General features: G+C 36.6%; 1 protein-coding gene across 2 annotated transcripts in view; it reads right to left on the bottom strand.

Annotated features, from left to right (window-relative positions):
* lrmda (leucine rich melanocyte differentiation associated) overlaps nucleotides 1-18603 on the bottom strand; it is a 900271-nt gene that overhangs the window by 852365 nt on the left and 29303 nt on the right. For both annotated transcript variants that reach the window (XM_060853979.1, XM_060853978.1), the window contains exon 2: nucleotides 11685-11785. In XM_060853979.1, the coding sequence (XP_060709962.1) occupies nucleotides 11685-11785 (101 nt within the window). The remainder of the gene's footprint in view (nucleotides 1-11684; nucleotides 11786-18603) is intronic.

Here is an 18603-nt window from a genome sequence, read left to right as displayed (position 1 = left end):
CCAATTTCCTCTCCCTGGCACTCATTTAAACTTGGTGGTCACACTATAGTTTATACGCTATCTGCAAAGCTCTCAACCTATCCGATACACTGCATTAATACTTTAATTTCATTCATACTTGACTACATTTGTATTAAAATTGAAAACTTAAAACTCAACTCATGTGATTCTTTGTCATGTGACTGTACTTTTGGGACAACTCTTCCCACCCAGCTCAAGCAACAAATTAAAATTTGGCTCATACTTCTGTGTTCAACCACTATGAATTTAATGTTTGCAGTACTAAAGTGAACAATTTAGCATAATTATTACTGATCCAGCAATAAAGGCCCACAAAGTGTTTCTGGCAAAGTGCCTTAAAAATGTAGTCTGTCTACAGCCATGCCAATAGAATTATAAAAATATATATAATATTGGATTTTCTAATACTGACCCTACAAAACTATTTAACATTGAAAGAAACAAGATAATTAACTGCCTACATTATATGCTTGGTTGAAATTGATAGATTTCAATAATAGGAATATAATTTAGTGTTAGTACTAATTGTATTCACAAACAGAAAAATAACAGGCAAAGATAAAATCCATTTGCATTGTTCTCCACAACTCGTAAACCTGGAGAAGTTATTGATTACATTGCAAACAACTCCCCTCAGGTTGATTTCTAGTAAGAAATATTGTAAGTTAGGTCTTACAGTACAAACTAATTTGTTCTCAGCTTTTGACACATGTACCCATAGGTCAGAGGCATCCTTCACAAATGAACACAACATCAGGCATCACTTTATACAGCTACTGTCCAAACAAAATTGAGACCTGGGCGTAAAAGGACATGACGAATAAAGTTGGAAGAAAGCACAGCAGAAAGAAAGAGACATAAAACCAAATGGTAAAGAAATGGGTGCCAAAAAGCAGGAATAGCTATCCTTGTAACAAAACCAATTGCAATTGCTTAGAGAATCTACAGGATGCTGATGCAAGCAAAAGGAGTAGGTCAAATGTGCAACGAGCACCATTGTGTGAGTTATGCTTTGTGTGCAATGCATTCTTACTTTGAGTTGCCTTTAAATTGTAGTAGATTCTATATTCTTATGTCCTTATGATGATGGTGCTCAAATGCTCTACACTGAAAATGCAAAGTCTTCCTCAATGAGTACAGGTGGCCAAAATCTATTCAGGGTAAAAGGTGATTGTTGATCACAATCTCAACAAACAGACATTTAAATTTACGTAATGACTACACTGAAGATAAATACGACACCATGTCCATATGCATTCATTCTAACGCTATATCACAAACTGGCTGAACAATCAGTAAACTAAAAATCAAGATGGATGACACTCCCAAAGGCTAAGTAAAGCATATTTTGATATGAAAAGGTAAAAGGTAGGTGAGAGGACAATGACATATTAAGTCATTTCAAGCATATCATAAAGAAACAGGATTGAGACAAAGAATGACCCATAACATAGTGGCAATAGGGTGCCCAAATCTCTCAATAATTTCCCCATTTAGCCAAGATAAACACATAACATATTGGACATGGAAAGGTAACACCAAATTGTGAGCTGTCATAGGATCTCTGAAGAATCGACACCCTTTCATTAAACTTCTTCGTTCTCAAACGCACTATTGTAGAATAGAAAATAGGTGCATTAGGAGACAGGCAGGCTAGGATGCAACACTTGAAAAGTTAGTCTAGGACATTAAAAAATTACTGATAAATGTGAAATATTGTACATGACTGCACACAGAATCATTGTGATGATGATGTCACTTTAAAAGGATTATTTTGTCCTGGTTGTTTTTTTTTGAAGAGAGGTGTAAAGGCAAAAGGTGCCGAAGTGGCTACTGGAGATGGCTTAAATCAATAACTTAGGAGGCCTTTAGGTTTCCTTTTAAAAATAAAATTTGTAACAATGGAAGTGAAGTGGCCATTTTTCACAGATTTTTTTTAAAAAGCTGTACTGGGTCTGTTTGGGTCCCAGAGGGGTGGGAATTTCAGAAAATGATTCCTATCCACTACTTTTTTTGAAATCTCTTCATGCTATATCTTCCTGGATTGGAGAACTGCATGTAAGAATTGGTGTCTGAATTTACCATGGGCACGTTTATTGGATATTACTATATTGGAACAGTTAATTAGCAATAGGTTCTGTGACTATTATTTGTTTAATTTTTCCAATAGTTAAGTTATTCTAAATTCCTCTGTTTGTATTTTAACTATATAGTGCTTAAATAAATGGTGTTTTGCTTAACATCAAGTAGTTTAACCAGTCGCATCATATCTGGAACATGCATTTCACATTTACCTTAAACATAAGAAAAAGTTAGGGTCTATGTTACCTTCTTAAAATATTTTTGAGGGGGTCTGGTCTAGTCATTACAAATGGAGGGCTCTTGTCAGGATCAAATTCTATAATTCCAATTTGGGTTTAGGATTGTTGGACTCAAAAGGGAGCTAGTGGTAGGTGTTAGTGTATTTTGTCAGGTGTTAAATTTGGTTGGCTTAAGCAGAGTTTACCTTGTGAAATAATGGCTGTTTCAGCCACAGTTTTCTGGGGGTCGAAAGAGTGACTTCAAGTTTTACAAAAAAAGTGAGCAAGACAAAGCTGTTGGAATTGGCAGGCAAGCTGGAATTGAGGTTGCCTCTGTCTGAGAGAAAAAGGGGAGGGAATTACACCAACTTAAATTTGATGGATACGCCATGAGAACCTTTGGAAATGTCTGGAAAGTTTGGTTTCTGACACCAATTTCAATCTGACAGGGATAGAAATCAGAGAAAAGAGAAATCTTCAGGTGATAAGGGAAAAGTAGATCTCATTGAAGCTAATAAAGATAGTTTACCACAGGGGGAAAAAAGTAAATTCAGACAGAGATTCTTCCATGCAGTTTCCCAGCACAGGAGGAAACTACATAGAGATTTCAGAGAAAGTAGCAGGTAGGAATCTTTTTCTAAAGCTCCAAGCCTTCGGACTGTTACAGCAAAAAGAACTAGAAAATCTGATCTGAGACACCTAGCCATTCCCTTCCACTGTTACAACTGCTTTGAAAAGAAACTTAAAGGCCTAAGTTATCGACTTAAGCCATCTCCAGTAGCCACGTCAGCACCTCTACCTTACCAAACTCTTAAAAAAAAACTCAGTTCAATAACTTTTCTAAAGTGACAGCATCATCACATGTGGATTGATGGGTATTAATGGATAGCTTTTAAAGTCGTCCTTCAAACATAAGTAGGAATTGCAATGAATAAAATTGCATGCACCCAGATCAAATCTATTTTTTTTAAAACACAAACAAACCAGATAAGCAATAACAGTCAAAGCAGTGACATATATTTTGCCATTTCTGAAAGAGAAACACCGAAACACAGCCTCCACTCTCTGATGGATAGAAAACCAGCTACAAATTGACAATAATTGGCAGTGTATTCGTGGAGGAGCTAATGTAAAAAATGGAAGACAAATTTGTTACACCAAGTTGCACGATCTTCCAAGATTAGCTTTAAAGTTTTTTTATTAAGTACTGAATTTTTGGTTTCACTTGGCATCTATGTCAGGTTATATGCAGACCGGAGATTTTGTGGAGCATAAAACAGGGACTATACATCATAAAGATGGAAATGTTTTATTTTTCAACAATACAAACATTTCATGCTTGAAAGTAGTAGAAAAATTCAGACTGCATTCTGGAGAAAATGGTCAGCCCATGACACTGAGCATTGTACAACATTTTTGTCAACATGAAAAAACATTGACAATTTATTGGCATCGTAAACATTCCCAAGAAACCTGCTTATGTCCATATAAAGTATTACTTGCTATTTATCCAATAAAGGTTAAAATCACATCAACAAAATTCACACCAACTTTATTTTTTCAAAACAAGGCAGGCATGAGGTGACAGAATAATTTTATCGAAAACCGATCCTTTCAAAAATTGCATGTACGTACAAATTCTTCAGTTTTGGGGAGAAAGGGATATTTATAGCATAGCCATTTCATGGAGGCAAGAATCATTACTTTGGCATTACACAATGTTAAAATTTCAAGAACACGAGGATAGACACAAGAAATGAGATATCAACGTAAAACTTACGACTTCTTTTGTTCCCATTCTACATATAGGACTAACCCGGACCAAAATTTAAACAAAAGAATTTTTCAGGTTGCAGACAATGCAGATTACATTCCAGTTAAATAATTGTATTTCCCTGACCTACACTGCATCAAGAGGAGCAACGGACATCCATGATTTTAAAATTTAACATAAACATACAATGTCTGGAGCGTCTCCATTTTCTTTCCCAAAAGAAACGTACTCTATATAGCCATTTGTATGTGGGAGTGCAGAATTTCTTGTTATTAAAGATACTTTGTTATTCATGAAACTTTATGCTTGAAAGCCTAATACCGGATTAAACAAACTGCATAAGACCATAACAGTTAGCTAATTTCAATTATTTTAATTTGGATAACAAAATTCTGTTTCACTCTTTAAATATCAGTGTTAAAAAGTGATTATTAATTAATAAATTAAGTTGTTAAAGTATTCGTTTTTATCATGTTTAGGAAGCCTTACAGAATGTAAGTAAAATTTGAATTGTGCATATTTCATACCACAGAATTATATAATTTAAAAAACTTAGCATAAAGGAAGAGTAGAAATTGTTCAATTGAATTTCTTTATTTCCAACGCAATTTTATTGTATGTTTGTCGTAAAATCCAAATCACTTAAGAAGCCAAAGCAATTTCTTTTTGTAGTGAAAATGTAATCTATTTCATTTTGATTGTGAGCTATCCATCCTGTCAAATGCATCAGTTACAATGAGGCTTGAAATTCATGACTCACTGCAGTGGTAATATGTTGCAGCTGACCTAAAATGTGAACAAATAAGTTTTGAATGTTTAGAAATACACATTATAACAAATATTTTGAAAGTGGAGATCATCTGGAATACTTTCAATTGTGAAGTTACAAGTAATAATTCAAAAGAAACAAAACGTAAATTAAAAGAAACATAACAGATTTCACATGCCAGCAAAAATAAAACATTTTGGTAACTAAACATTGGTAATACTGGTAATGCATTTCACTAACTTTTTCAGGAAGAGCTCAACCACCTTATAAAGTACTGAACTATTTGCTCCATGGAAAGAGGTTCACCTTCCTTCAAAATAGAAAGGTCACACATATGTTAGACTTGAGGAAAACAATTAGCATAAGCATGTATTGCTCTGTTCCAAACCTAACACCAGAGTTTGATATAAGAGCGCCAATCAGCATCTTGCAATTATAAGTCTGGAGTTAACCAACTAATTGCCTGACCCTTCATTTTTCACAAGGTAGCACTATTACATCAGTATTGTGTTTTGTATTTTAAGATGGTGCAATAGAATGGTGACTTCGTATATTTTTAAACTGTTCTGCTCCATTCTTGTACTTGACTAAATGTGACAATAAAATCTAATTCTAATTCTTGATTTTTCAAACTTTCAAATCAACCTGCTAATAGATTCCAGTATTACACACTGGCTTACATTACGATACAAATGTTACAAAAATATTACAAGATTAGGCTATTGCTATCCTGATGTATGTTGATGTACCTTCGGAAAAATGAAAGGACAATTTCATGCAATGTTACTTTCAAACCACTGGTTCATTAAGGGTATTAATTCTTTGATAAGTACACACTTTAACATGACACACGAGTTATATCTCAGAACAGAGTTTGGCAATTATTAATATCTAACAGAATCACACCCTAAGTGAATCAATTAAACTACAGTATTCAGAAGTTTAACAGAGATAACTGCTTCAGACTACAATTTTCACATGACAAAAGGTGACCATTCAGGCTGCTTTGAAACCTGACAGGTCAAAAAAAATCTTAGAAACAAAAGTACCTTATAACCATCATCTCTCCTCTTTACTTGTCAGATCAAGTTTACTAGCGTTTGAACTGAAATGGCATCACCGTGCCAACTGCCACATGATGACATTTCATGTCTTGACAAAAAAAATTTTTTCTGTTTGCTCCATATTAATGTGTCACATTTATTGATCAAGCCCTTTCCTGTAGCCACAGAAAGCCTTTTGGTTTACAAATGGGAAACTTTGATGTTCTAAAGATAATAAAAAGACCAAAATCTGCAAACCAACTATATGCATCATAAAAAGAAAGATTTCTATGCCATAACATCTTTATTTGACTTGGCTGCTAATGAGTGTGACACTATAACAAAAAAACTCTATGGCTAACAGTTCATGGAAATATTTGTACTTTTTAAATCAGTTGCCTTTTATGCTCAATTAAACAGCAAGAGTCTGACACATTCCAATTGCAAACTGCAACCAATAAATTTTGAACAGTAAAGTGAAGTGAAGTTAGAAATGTGCACTTTTTTTCAAAACAGTGAAAGGTTTAGCAATAAGTTTCAATTATTCATGAAATTCAAGACAGCCTAAACAAATTTGAAATAGAAAGTAAGGAGGCATTCGATGTAGAGAAATCTGGCTGTCTGGATACAGAATTAGCTGGTCCATAGAAGACAGAGGGTGGTGGTAAATGGAAAGTATTCAGCCTGGAGCTCAGTGACCAGTAGTGTTCAGCTGGGATCGGTTCTAGGACCTCTGTTCTTTGTGATTTTTATAAATGACTTGGATGGGGAAGTGGAAAGGTGGTTTAGTAAGTTTGCCAATGATACGAAGGTTGTTGGAGTGGTGGATAGTGCAGAGGGATGTTGTAGGTTGCAACAGAACATTGACAGGATGCAGAAATGGGCTGATAAGTGGTAGGTGGAGCTCAACCTGGAAAAGTGTGAAGTGATTCACTTTGGAAGGTCAAATTTGAATGCAGAATACAGGGTTAAAGACAGGATTTTTAGCAGTGTGGAGGAACAGAGGGATCTTGGTGTCCATGTCACCCAAGTTGATAGGGTTTTAAGGTGCATTGTGTGTTGGCTTTCATAGCAGGGGATTTGAGTTTAAGAGCTGTGAGGTTATGCTGCAGCTCTATAGAGCCCTGGTTAGACCACACTTGGAATTGTGGGTTCAGATCTGGTCACCTCATTGTTGGAAAGATGTGGAAGCTTTAGAGGGGGTCCAGGATGCTGCCCAGACTGAACAGCATGACTTTTGAAGAAAAGTGGAGGAAGGTAGGGCTTTTCTCATTGGAGCGAAGGAGGATGAGAGATGACTTGATGGAAGATATTGAGAGGCATAGATAGAGTGGATAGCCAGAGACTTCTTTCCATGGTGAAAATGTCCATTACGAGAGGGCATAATTTTAAGGTAACTGGAGGAAGATGTCAGAGGTAGGTTCTTTACACAGAGAGTGGTGGGTGCACGGAATGCACTGCCATCAGTGGTAATAGAGTCAGATACATTTGAGACATTTAAGAGATTCTGAGATAAGCACATGGAAGATAGTACAATGAAGGGTATGTAGGTTAGTCTGATCTTAGCAGTAGGATAAAAGGGCAGCACAGCATTGAGGGCTGAAGGACCTATACTGTGCTGTACTGCTCTATGTTCATTACATTCTTTTATTGTTAAATTATCTTTTAAGGTTTTAAAGAAAACAAAAGAAATGCTTTAATCTTTTTTTAGATGGCATGATCTGTGTGTGTTCATCAGAAGTTACAGTGTATGAAGCACCCTCAAAAGAGAACATTCAACAAATTAGTAATTGCAAAATAACTTCACGATTGATTATGAGCTCTTATGGGTGACTAGAATATGTCAATCCTAGATCTTCAAAGTTGGTGCAAATGTTTTCTCCAGCATTGTAGCCAGCTTAATTTCGAAGATTCACCAACTGCATGCATAGAATGCAATTAAACTCAAGCCTACAATCAAAGATACAATTCTGGTGATCTTGTCAGAGACGTTGACATTATTGGAAAATTTTGGACCAGCAAAAGGATAGACCCCAAGGTTTTAGGCAAGATAAAATTAGCTTTGTGACAAATTATGCCATTGTGGGAACTCAATGGCATAATTATTTAGCTCAGAAGTTTCTACAAAATGGTGTTATTACTGAGCACAAAACCATGGTACAGTATTTTGCAGTAAGATAAGATCAGCACTCACAACTAACATCATATACATAATATGGAGTAAAAGAGAACTTCTCAGATTCTAGTTCAATTTTGTTCTGAGATTGTGGTAGCACAGATGACGTTATCCATTATCCCATCATGCTTCATCAGCAAGGGCTCCCAAATGAAGAATCAACAGATGCAGTGATTAAAGACATTAACAGATTGAAATTTAAAAACTACTTGTATACTTGCCATAATAGTCAAGCTATTTGGGAAGGAAGGCAAACCATTGAACAGATCAATTTTCAACTGTTACTTGGCCTCCTTTTAGGTCACATATTTAAACATGTCCCAAGCTACCATTCCATTGAATGACTGGTCCAAATAACTATTCAAGTCAAAATCTTAAGGAAGTAGCAGTACTAAAGTTCACAGTGGAGAGATAGGCAATGTATCCAATTAAACCTCAGCAGTAGCTTCAAGTACTTACCAGTCCCAATACTTGTCAAACTTAGGCTGAGAATATAGATGAAAAAAGTGGCTGTATTGGTACAGGTAGATAGAAAGCACTCCATATCATATAACAAACTTCTATGCATTTCTCAGTTAGATTTGGACAGTCTGGAGTATAAAAAATCTCTTAGAAGTTAAAACAGCTCTCTGACAAAGCAATAACTATAAAGTATCAATTAGCCTATAAATAACAAGATCTGAGGATCTGAATATATTGAATATATTACTTTGAGTTTCAGTTAGGAATATACAATGTTAAGTCAATTATTGTGAAGTTATTGTTAAATTAATTATACAAACACTTATGCACTACATTTGATTCCATGATGCATGCATACTGGAATTCTGAACATATATTACTATTTTCCAAGTTACTGAGGAAACCTTGACTTTTCTCAAATGGAGCCAGATGTTTACTAGTAATGTATAAAAACAAACAAATAAAACAAATCACTAAGCTACAGATTTACCCTGTATAGGCTTTCAAAAGTATAGTTCTAGAATTCTCATTGCTGTTCTTGTGTTTTGGATAAATTCCATTGATACTGCAGCCTATTGCATTTCTCGAGTTTCTAAAGGATATATTCCAAGTGAAATTATGTCACAGAAACATTAATGGGGCAGCACTGTGGCTCAGTGGTTAGCACTGCTGCCTCACAGGACCCAGGTTCAATTCCAGCCTTGGGCTACTGTCTGTGTGGAGTTTGCAAATTCTCCCACTGTCTGTGTGGGTTTCCTCTGGGTGCGCTCTGGTTTCCTCCCACAGTCCAAAAATGTGCAGGTCAGGTGAATTGGCCATGCTAAATTGCCCAGAGTGTTAGATGCAGTAGTCAGAGAAAAATGGGTCTGGGTAGGTTACTTTCAGAGGATCAGTGTGAACATTTTGGACCAAAGGGCCTGTTTCCACACTGAAGGGAATGTAATCTAATCTAAACATTTTGCTCGCTTCTCATGAGCAAAATAACTGATGTTCATTGTACAATATAACATCCACAAACTTTGTGTTGTTGTATACTATTGACAAGAATTTTTGGACATTCTGCAACTACTAGCTACTATAACCCTGCCCTGAAAATAAGCCAAGGTAATTGTAACTACGAAATAGTTTGAGTCTCAAATGATAATGAACTACCCACATTTTTTTTCCCCAAATGTGAGAGAACCATAATGCACAAATTACTTAGAATGGATCTTTCACATGATTCAAAGGACATGTAGAGTTCACCATCACATGGAAATAATTTTATTTCTTCTACAAGAACAAACTGCTACTCTTCAGTATTTTTAAATGTTACCAACTATAGCACATGACCCTAGAAATGACTGATGCCAACATTAGTCGATGAATATAGGTGTATATTATTCCTCTGTTCAGTTAAAGCAAATTACTTCCTTCATTAAAATAGCTGAGAGGTATGTAAGTAGTATTAGCGCAGTAGGTCACTTGACCCTCCCGACTGCTCCAACATTCAATAAGATCATGTCTGATCCGCATGCTGCCCATAACCCTCAACTACCTTATCAGAAATCGGTCTAACTCATCCCTGATATTCAATGACTCAGTGAACACTATTGAGATAGAAAATTCCAAAAGAATCACAGAGGAAATTCCTTTTCATCTCCATCTGAAGTGGTGACCCCATACTCTTAAAAATAGTGCTCCTAGAACTAGATTCCCCATGACAAGAAACTTATCTCAGCATTCATCCTGTCAAGTCCCCTTTAGAATCTTGTATGTCTCAAAAAGACTATTTAATTATTCTAAACTCTACTGGGATCCAGCTACTCAATGTTTCTACTTAAGATACCCCTATTTATTCAAGGAATCAGTCCAGGGAATTTTCTGATTTGCTTTCAATGCAAATGAGTCCCTCCTTAAGTAAGGTGGCCAAAACTATCCACAAAATACTAACCATTAAGCAGTAACACACATTTAAACATTTCTTGTAAATGAAACAATAAAAGGTTTGTCCTCTTAGTAGCCAAAACTAACAGGAATACCAATGCAGGAGAGAAAACAGGCCCAGCACAGAGAAGAGAACAGCCCTAGCAGATCAAGTCCTCATGAGAAAACTCAGTGGGGAGAATCTGCAGACCCATGGGTAAGGAAGGATTGTAATACTGAACTTCATTTCATTATTTTCCTACTTCATACTAAGAAGAATTGTAGTGTTAAACTTTTAAACTTATTTCTTTACTTTTCTAATTTACACCTAAGATTTTGAACCTAACTACCTTTGTTGTTAAGATGGCACTAGGAATGGCAACTTTGTACACTTTTCACTGTACTCCTGTATCCCTATATTTGGGAGTAGGTGACAATAAACCCTAATTCTAATCCATTCGTAGATATATGTATTAACATATAAAGTTATATTAAATGTTCCAGATAAAAATTCTTAAAATAGTGGAGCCAATCTTGAAGTTTTCCCATTCAACTCTGAACACTGAATACTGGCTCAGCCTTAAGTGAATAGAAACTTACAGCATGAATGTCATCTCGGTAAAAGATAGGAGGCAGGCAATCCAGTGACCAATCTGCAGAGCTAGAGAAAGAGAATTCAAGCTCGTCTTGTTCCTCATAAATTGAGGAACTTGATGGGTTGTCTGAGTGGCCTCCAGGAAACACTGGTTTAGCTGTATTATATTCAATGGGTATGGTGTGTGCCATGTGACATGTTTGAAAGTCAAATGTGCTCTTGAACATGATTTCAATGTTATTCAGCCCTAATGCCACATTTCAAGGTCATCTCAAATTTTCAGTTAGTCAGAACTTATGTATTTATTACAAGTTTTACATCATGACTTGTACTACTAGGTAAAGACAGAGGGATAGCAATTAGTAATTATTCTCAATGCTCCAGTTACAAATGCCATCTGATCAAACTGGTATTCTAAAACACAAACATTCAAATGATCCAAAAGTAGAAAATATACAAAGGCGTATTAAGCTAGGAGAAAATCCAAATTGACATGTATAATGCGTTCATTGCTCTTTTAACTTCAAATGTCACAAATACGACATTCATGGAATAAGGATGTGTTTTGAATTTAGGTAGTGTTGTTTACGCTCTGTTGATATAATGTGGCATGATGATGCTTATGGATTACAACCTTACCGTAGTAGATTGAAACTAAGATCTAGACGCTTCGTGAAATGCCCATATTTCCTCCCAAGGAATTCTGGAATACTTTCACAATCTTGACCGATATAAGAGACCTGTATAAAACACATGAAAAACATTAAAAGGTGAAAAAGGATGAAATCATATTAATCTTTTGCAATAGATATTTTCTGCAGATTTTATTCTATTGAATAGCCCTGCAAAAATAATATTGGTGAGATGTATTAACAATCTTATCCAATATATTAACTGAAAGAATGAAAATAAAAAAAAAGAACATTACTTTCACAAGAATCAGCAGAAAGCTTTTACAAAATATTTACAGTACTGTAGTTGGGGAACTTTTTTTTTAAAATTCAAGAAATGGAATGTAGTTTTAATCTAACCTAAAGAATAAGAACATAACTTTAAAGCTATAAAATAACCACATAAGCACTACTTGTTCAAGATCTTTAGTTATTTTTTACTTCACATCCCCATTTGTAACATTGGAAGCTGCATCAAACATTCAGTTCAAAATTGAAGAATTGTTCAAAATTGAAGATCTGTTAAATCATTGTAACAGTTGACTAAGCTCAAATGGTCAGTAAACTTCAGTAATCTTTTAATTGCAAAGCAAATTTTTTTAAAGTCGGATTAATTTGCCTGATCGTGTACATTTACAGTCTTTTGAAATGAATGGGAAAATGGAGTGCACATCTAATCTCTGATGCATTACACAAGGTAAACGATTGTTACTTTTGTAACATGCCATTCCATTTATCACTTCAAATGAAGAAATACAATTACACTTTTGGAAATTGCTGCTTTGTCATGATCACAGGTCGAATTCTGGAAAAAGACTTCAAATATAACACTATATAGAAATGTAGTTTATTACTTTGTATGAATTTCTTTTTGGACAGAAGGAAAATCTGTCATAAAAAGGAAACTTCAGAAACAATAGGATAAAAATGCTGTGATGCACTAGGTGGCTCCTAAAAGATGGAAAAGAACGAATACATTCCGGCAGAATTTTTTTAGGGGCGGCACGGTGGCACAGTGGTTAGCACTGCTGCCTCACAGCGCCAGATGCCCGGGTTCAATTCCCGCCTCAGGCCACTGACTGTGTGGAGTTTGCACGTTCTCCCTGTGTCTGCGTGGGTTTCCTCCGGGTGCTCCGGTTTCCTCCCACAGTCCAAAGATGTGCGGGTCAGGTGAATTGGCCATGCTAAATTGCCCGTAGTGTTAGGTAAGGGGTAAATGTAGGGGTATGGGTGGGTTGCGCTTCGGCGGGTCGGTGTGGACTTGTTGGGCCAAAGGGCCTGTTTCCACACTGTAAGTAATCTAATCTAAAAGTAATCTAATCTAATCTAAAAATGAACAAAATCATGTCCAGTTCCACAGGTACAAAGTGAGTGAAGCACTTAACAAACCTGCTTCCTATTCAGTAATTACATCAATAACTTGCATTCTTTTAGTTCTTATAGGGTGCTAAGCTGTCCACTTTGTGGAAAGCAATTCAAGGAATGTCTTCTAGATGAGGTTTTGGGGCAGTTTGTGGTAGACTCCAATAGGGAACAGGCAACTCTGGATTGGGTGATGTGCAATGAAGTAGACTTGATTCGGGAGCTGAAGGTGAAGGAATCCCTAAGGGGGCAATGACCACATTATGATTTGAATTCACCCTGCAGTTTGAGGAGGAGAAGCTGGAATCACATGCAACAGTATAACAATGGAATTAAGGTTATTACAAATATAAAAGAATGGAGCTGACCAGAGTTGATTAGAAGCGGAACTGAGCAGGGAACATGGTGCAGCAACAGTGGCAGGAAGTTCCGGAGGTATTAAGGAAGCACAGCAGATATTCATCCCAAGGAAGAAAAAACAAACATACTTAGGGGAGGAGTCAACCATGGTTGACAAGGAAAGTCAGGGACGGCTTAAAAGCAGATGAGAAAGATTACAAAAGATATGAAAATTAGTGGGAAGCCTTTCAAAACCAGCATAGGACAACTAAAAAAAAATCAATGGTGGTGGGGTAGTGGGGAGGAGAAGAAGAAATAGGGGCAAGCTAGTTAGTAGAGAAGATTGTTATATCTCTACAAATCTCTTGCAAACTAAGAGAGGCAACACTGGATGTTGGACCACTGTGAAAAAAGGCTGCAGTGTAATAGCAGTAATGGGAGGAAAGAAATGACGGAGGAACTGAAAAACACCAAAACTTCAAGAGGGGGTCAGGGGCTAAAGGCTAGTGTGGTGACCACAGAGAAGAAGGTGCTGTGTATGCTAAAAGGTCTGAAAGTTACCAACACTATATGGACTATATTGTAAGGTTCTGAAGGAAAAGGCTGAGGAGATTGGGGAGGCATTGGTTATAATCTTTCAGGAATCACTGGAATCAAAGAGGTCCCAGAGAACTGGAAAATGGCTATTGTAACACCCTGTTTAAGAAATGAGAAGTTATAGGGTATTTAATTTGACCTCAGTTGTTGGCAAGAGCCCATTAAGCATGCGATTGCAAAGTACTTGGAAATGAATGCTAAAATAAGATTAAGTCTGCATGGCTTCATCAAAGGCGAAGTTTGAATTCTTTGAGGAGGTAATGAGCAAGTTAGACAAAGGAGAGCCCAGTGGATACAGAGGTCTATTTGAATTTCCAATGGTCTTCCCAAGGTGCCACACAGGAGGCTGCTAAATAAAACAAGTGTCCTCTCAAATAACATAAGAGGCATGGTACTGGAATACATATAGATTGACTGACTGGCAGAATGTACTGACAAAGTGGTATTTTACAAGGTGGCAACCAATGACTAGTGGAGTTCAGCAGCAGCCAGCTTTGGGGCCATAACTATTCAAGTGATACATTAACTATCTGGATGAAGGAACTGAGGGCATTGTTGCTAAGAGTGCAGATGACACACAGATAGGTAGAAGGAGAGGTAATGTTGAGGAGGTGGGGAAGCTGCAGAAAGATTTGGACAGGCTGGGAGAATTGGCAAAGTGGCAGGCAGAATATAAATGTGGCAAAGTTTGCAGAACAGACTCGATGGGCAGAATGGCCTAATTCTGCTCATACATCTTAAGTTTGCACTTTGATAGGAAGAAGGGAGGGTGAGACTATTTTTTAAATAGGGAAAGGCTTGGAAATCTGAAGCACAAAAGGGACTTAGGATTCCTAGTTCAGGATTCCTTCAAGATTAACATGCAGGTTAAAGTGGCAGTTAAGGTGGTAAATGCAATGTTAGCATTAATTTCAAGAGGGCTAGAACAGAAGAGCAGGAATTTCCTGCTGAGGCTGTATAAGACTCTGATCAGGAATACCGTGAGCATCTTTGAGTCCTGTATCCAATTAAGGATGAGACGGTCCAGAGGAGCCTCACATGAACAAAGGGCTTGTCATATGAGTAGTAAAAGGACTCTGGGTCCACACTCAATGGAGTTTAGAAGGATTTGGGAGTGGGAAATATCATTGAAACGGACAGAATACTGAGAGGCCTGGTTACAATGGATGTAGAGAAAATGGTTTCCACTAGCAGGAGAAACTAAGACCAATGGCATAGCTTCAGAATGAAGGGACAACCCTTTCTAACTGAGGTGAGGACTTTTTGTTTCCTCCAGAGGGTTGTTAATCTATGGAAACCATTGCCACAAAAGGCTTTGGAAACCTCATCATTGAGTATCATTAAGACACAGATGATATGTAGGTTCTTGATGAGCAAAAGGGTCAAGTGTTACAGGGAGAAGGCAAGAGAATGGGGTTGAAAAACAGATTAGCCATGAATGAATGGCAGAGCTGTTATGGACCAGATCAAACTTCCTGCAAATATGTCAAGGAGACAGCCTAGCCCTAACTTTTATCTTATATAAAGACTAAAAGTAGGTTCTGTGCTCCAGATGTAATTCGATTGGTCACACTATGCAGCTTTAAGCAAAGCACCACTTTAATTCTTACCACCAGTTAAAATTATGAACAAAACAAAGAAGAATGGGTATAACTTTAACTCAATTGAGAAATTTAACTGAATAACAGATTATTTAACTACTTAATAGCAACTATTCTGATACTGTCAAATCCTATAAGCAAATGTTTGGCAAAGGCAAAGTCAGTAAAGTAGAATATCTCACATAATTTTGGCCACAGAAAGGGAACCAAACTTTTACCTGTAATAGAGATCAAACAACTCCCACAGCCAACTTTAAACTCCAACAGCTGAATGTGAAATGAAAACCCTGGCTCAGTGGGACCTATTCATACTGCTTTCATTGTTCCATCTTTTTTAAAAACCCAAAGACACTCAAGCTGTTGACTTTATTGGCTTGGAGAAATCAGCTTGGCACCTATGGCTTAAAACCTCCCTTCAAAAAGAAAACTGGGACAAAATACACCTTTAAAAAAAGATAGTGTTATCACAGAGCAGACCTGATTAGCCATGCAGCCTAATTCTGCTCCTATATATCCTATGGTCTGTCTAAGTTAATACAAAGTTGAAGGGTAAGCACTGAAGTAAAATATGGAGTTTTAATGGAGACTTATGGTTTCAGCTTAAGTATATGAACAGACCGGGCAATGGCCCAGTGGTATTATCACTAGACTATTAATCCAGACATCCTAATGAAGAGCATTGCTTCGAAACCTAGTGCTTCCAAATGAACCTACCATGAACCTATAAATCACGTGTAGTGTGATTTTGAACTTTGTCCATCTCGGTCCAACAGCGGTTCCGCAAGGGACAAGCGAAAGAGGCAGTGAGCACACAAGCGCGACTGCGAGAGTATGTGCGCAGGTGAGCAAGACTGCAAGAGCACACACAGGGAGAGCAAGGAGTGAGCAAGAGAGACAGTGACAGCAAACAACTCACGTACACATATACACACACATACATGTCCGTGGGGTGAATTGGCATTTATGTAACTGCAGATACATTCTATTTTGTTCAAAAAGCACACAATCTGCAGGCAATCAACCTATGTAACATTTTATCAATTCAAACTTTGGAAATAGAACCAGTTTGACTCAAGATTGAGATAAAGACAAACTCTAACCGCAGACCTTTAAATGCATCAACTGAGCCGAGAGGTCATCTTTATTTACAAAATCTTAAATTATCTCAAGAACATGGTTTGAAAGAAGTTTGGGATTTACATATTAATGAACTGAAACCTGTAACCCATTCTAAAAGATGAAAGACTTAACAGCAATCTGGGTTTGTTCAATATATCGTATCAGTTGCATGCATGACACGATAATCTCTTGCTATAAATTCTGTCTTATGATCCTGCTCCACAGTTACATGAAGGAGCAGCGCTCCAAAAGCTAGAACGTCCAAATAAACCTGGTATAGTATAACTTGTTGTAGTTTAAAAAATTTTGTCCAACCAGTCCAACACCTTCACATCATACTTATAAATAGGTTTAAACAAAACAGAATTTAAGATTACCAAATTAAACACAAAACCAAATAACATCTCTGAAAGCCAACAGACTATACCAACTCAATGATGCTGCTCCAAATACTTGCAAATTCCCCCATAAACACCCCTTGGCACAAAAAAAAAGTTAAAAAAAAATCAAACATAGGTCTTACAGGACAAAAATCAGAGAGAGAGCCTGCTTTTGACGTCCAGTTTTTTTAAGCACTACTGACTACTGCTAAAAACCAAACCAAGACAAACCAGAGACAACCTGGGCTTGGAGAACTGGCCACTGCTCTTTCATTGTACAAAGTGTTTTGTTTAAACTTGAAGGCCTTCTGCCTGAAGCAGTATCTGTTAGTTATGATAAACATGGTCCTGAAACCCTTCAACCTCAGACTTTAAGAGTCTGTTTTTTTCAAAACTTTTTGAAAGAAAAGCCAAGAACCATATAACCTTGTTAAGGACCAGCATCATCACACAATGAAGCTAACTTTATTTTACCTTAAAGGATGTGCAGTTTTTTTCAAGTGGATTTTACAAACAAATAACCACCTTTTTAAAAAAGAAAAAATTTTAAAACCACCTCTTAATAGGGAACTGCAAAAATAATTCTATTCTCCCTCTTGTCCACAACAGTGAAGTTAATTATTTGCACATCACCTATAAATAATTTATCTTTGCTCTTTCACAAAACTTGCAACTTCAAACCAAGAAATTTAGAAAGAAACACTAAAAAGGTAGAAGATGATGGTTCAAAAAGACATTTCAATGTCTTCACATACAAAATTATTTCTACAAAACAAGGAAATTAATAGTACACTACAGTTTAGTAAATGTGCAATAATTAGCTCAGTGCATTTTTCTGCCACACATATATTGCTGAAGTTCTAAAGTAGTCTGAAAAATCTAAAGTTCTCAATAATTAATTACACGGCTTAAGCAGGCACCTTTTGTAGCAATGAACTCTTAGGTCAAGTTTTCAGTCAATCTTCAAATCTGCTATCAATTGTTTTTAAAAAGCTTCATTTCACAAGTAATCATTAGCACTTGTCTCACAAAATGGCAAAGCCTTGCTAGCATTATCAGTTAAAATTGTGAAATTAAAATATGAACTCTCATTAGAAATCAAAGTCTTAATCTTTACAAATAGCACAAACAAATTAAAATGAAAAGGCCTCAATTTCAGGTTATAAATAAAAAAAAGACATTTTTTCTTACCTCAATGTCCTCCAGCATTTCATAGTCAATATTACTGGAATGCACAAATTGTAGCAGCCAATTTTGTACATCGTACAGTTGTCACAACCAGTCCCCAGGTGATGTCCCCCAATTTGTTACAGTTGCAGATGGGATACCCAAATCATTAAGTCTCAAGGTAGAATCATAGAGTCTGCAGTACAGAAACAAACCCTTCCAACCAACTCATCCGTGCCAGCCAGGTTTCCTAAACTGAATCCCATTTGCCTATGTTTGGTCCATATTTCTCTTAACCTTTCCTACCCATGTATCTGTCCAA

The sequence above is a fragment of the Hemiscyllium ocellatum genome, chromosome 43 (assembly GCF_020745735.1).
Source record: "Hemiscyllium ocellatum isolate sHemOce1 chromosome 43, sHemOce1.pat.X.cur, whole genome shotgun sequence".
Lineage (NCBI taxonomy): Eukaryota > Metazoa > Chordata > Chondrichthyes > Orectolobiformes > Hemiscylliidae > Hemiscyllium > Hemiscyllium ocellatum.
This window is presented reverse-complemented; position numbering and strand designations above follow the sequence as displayed.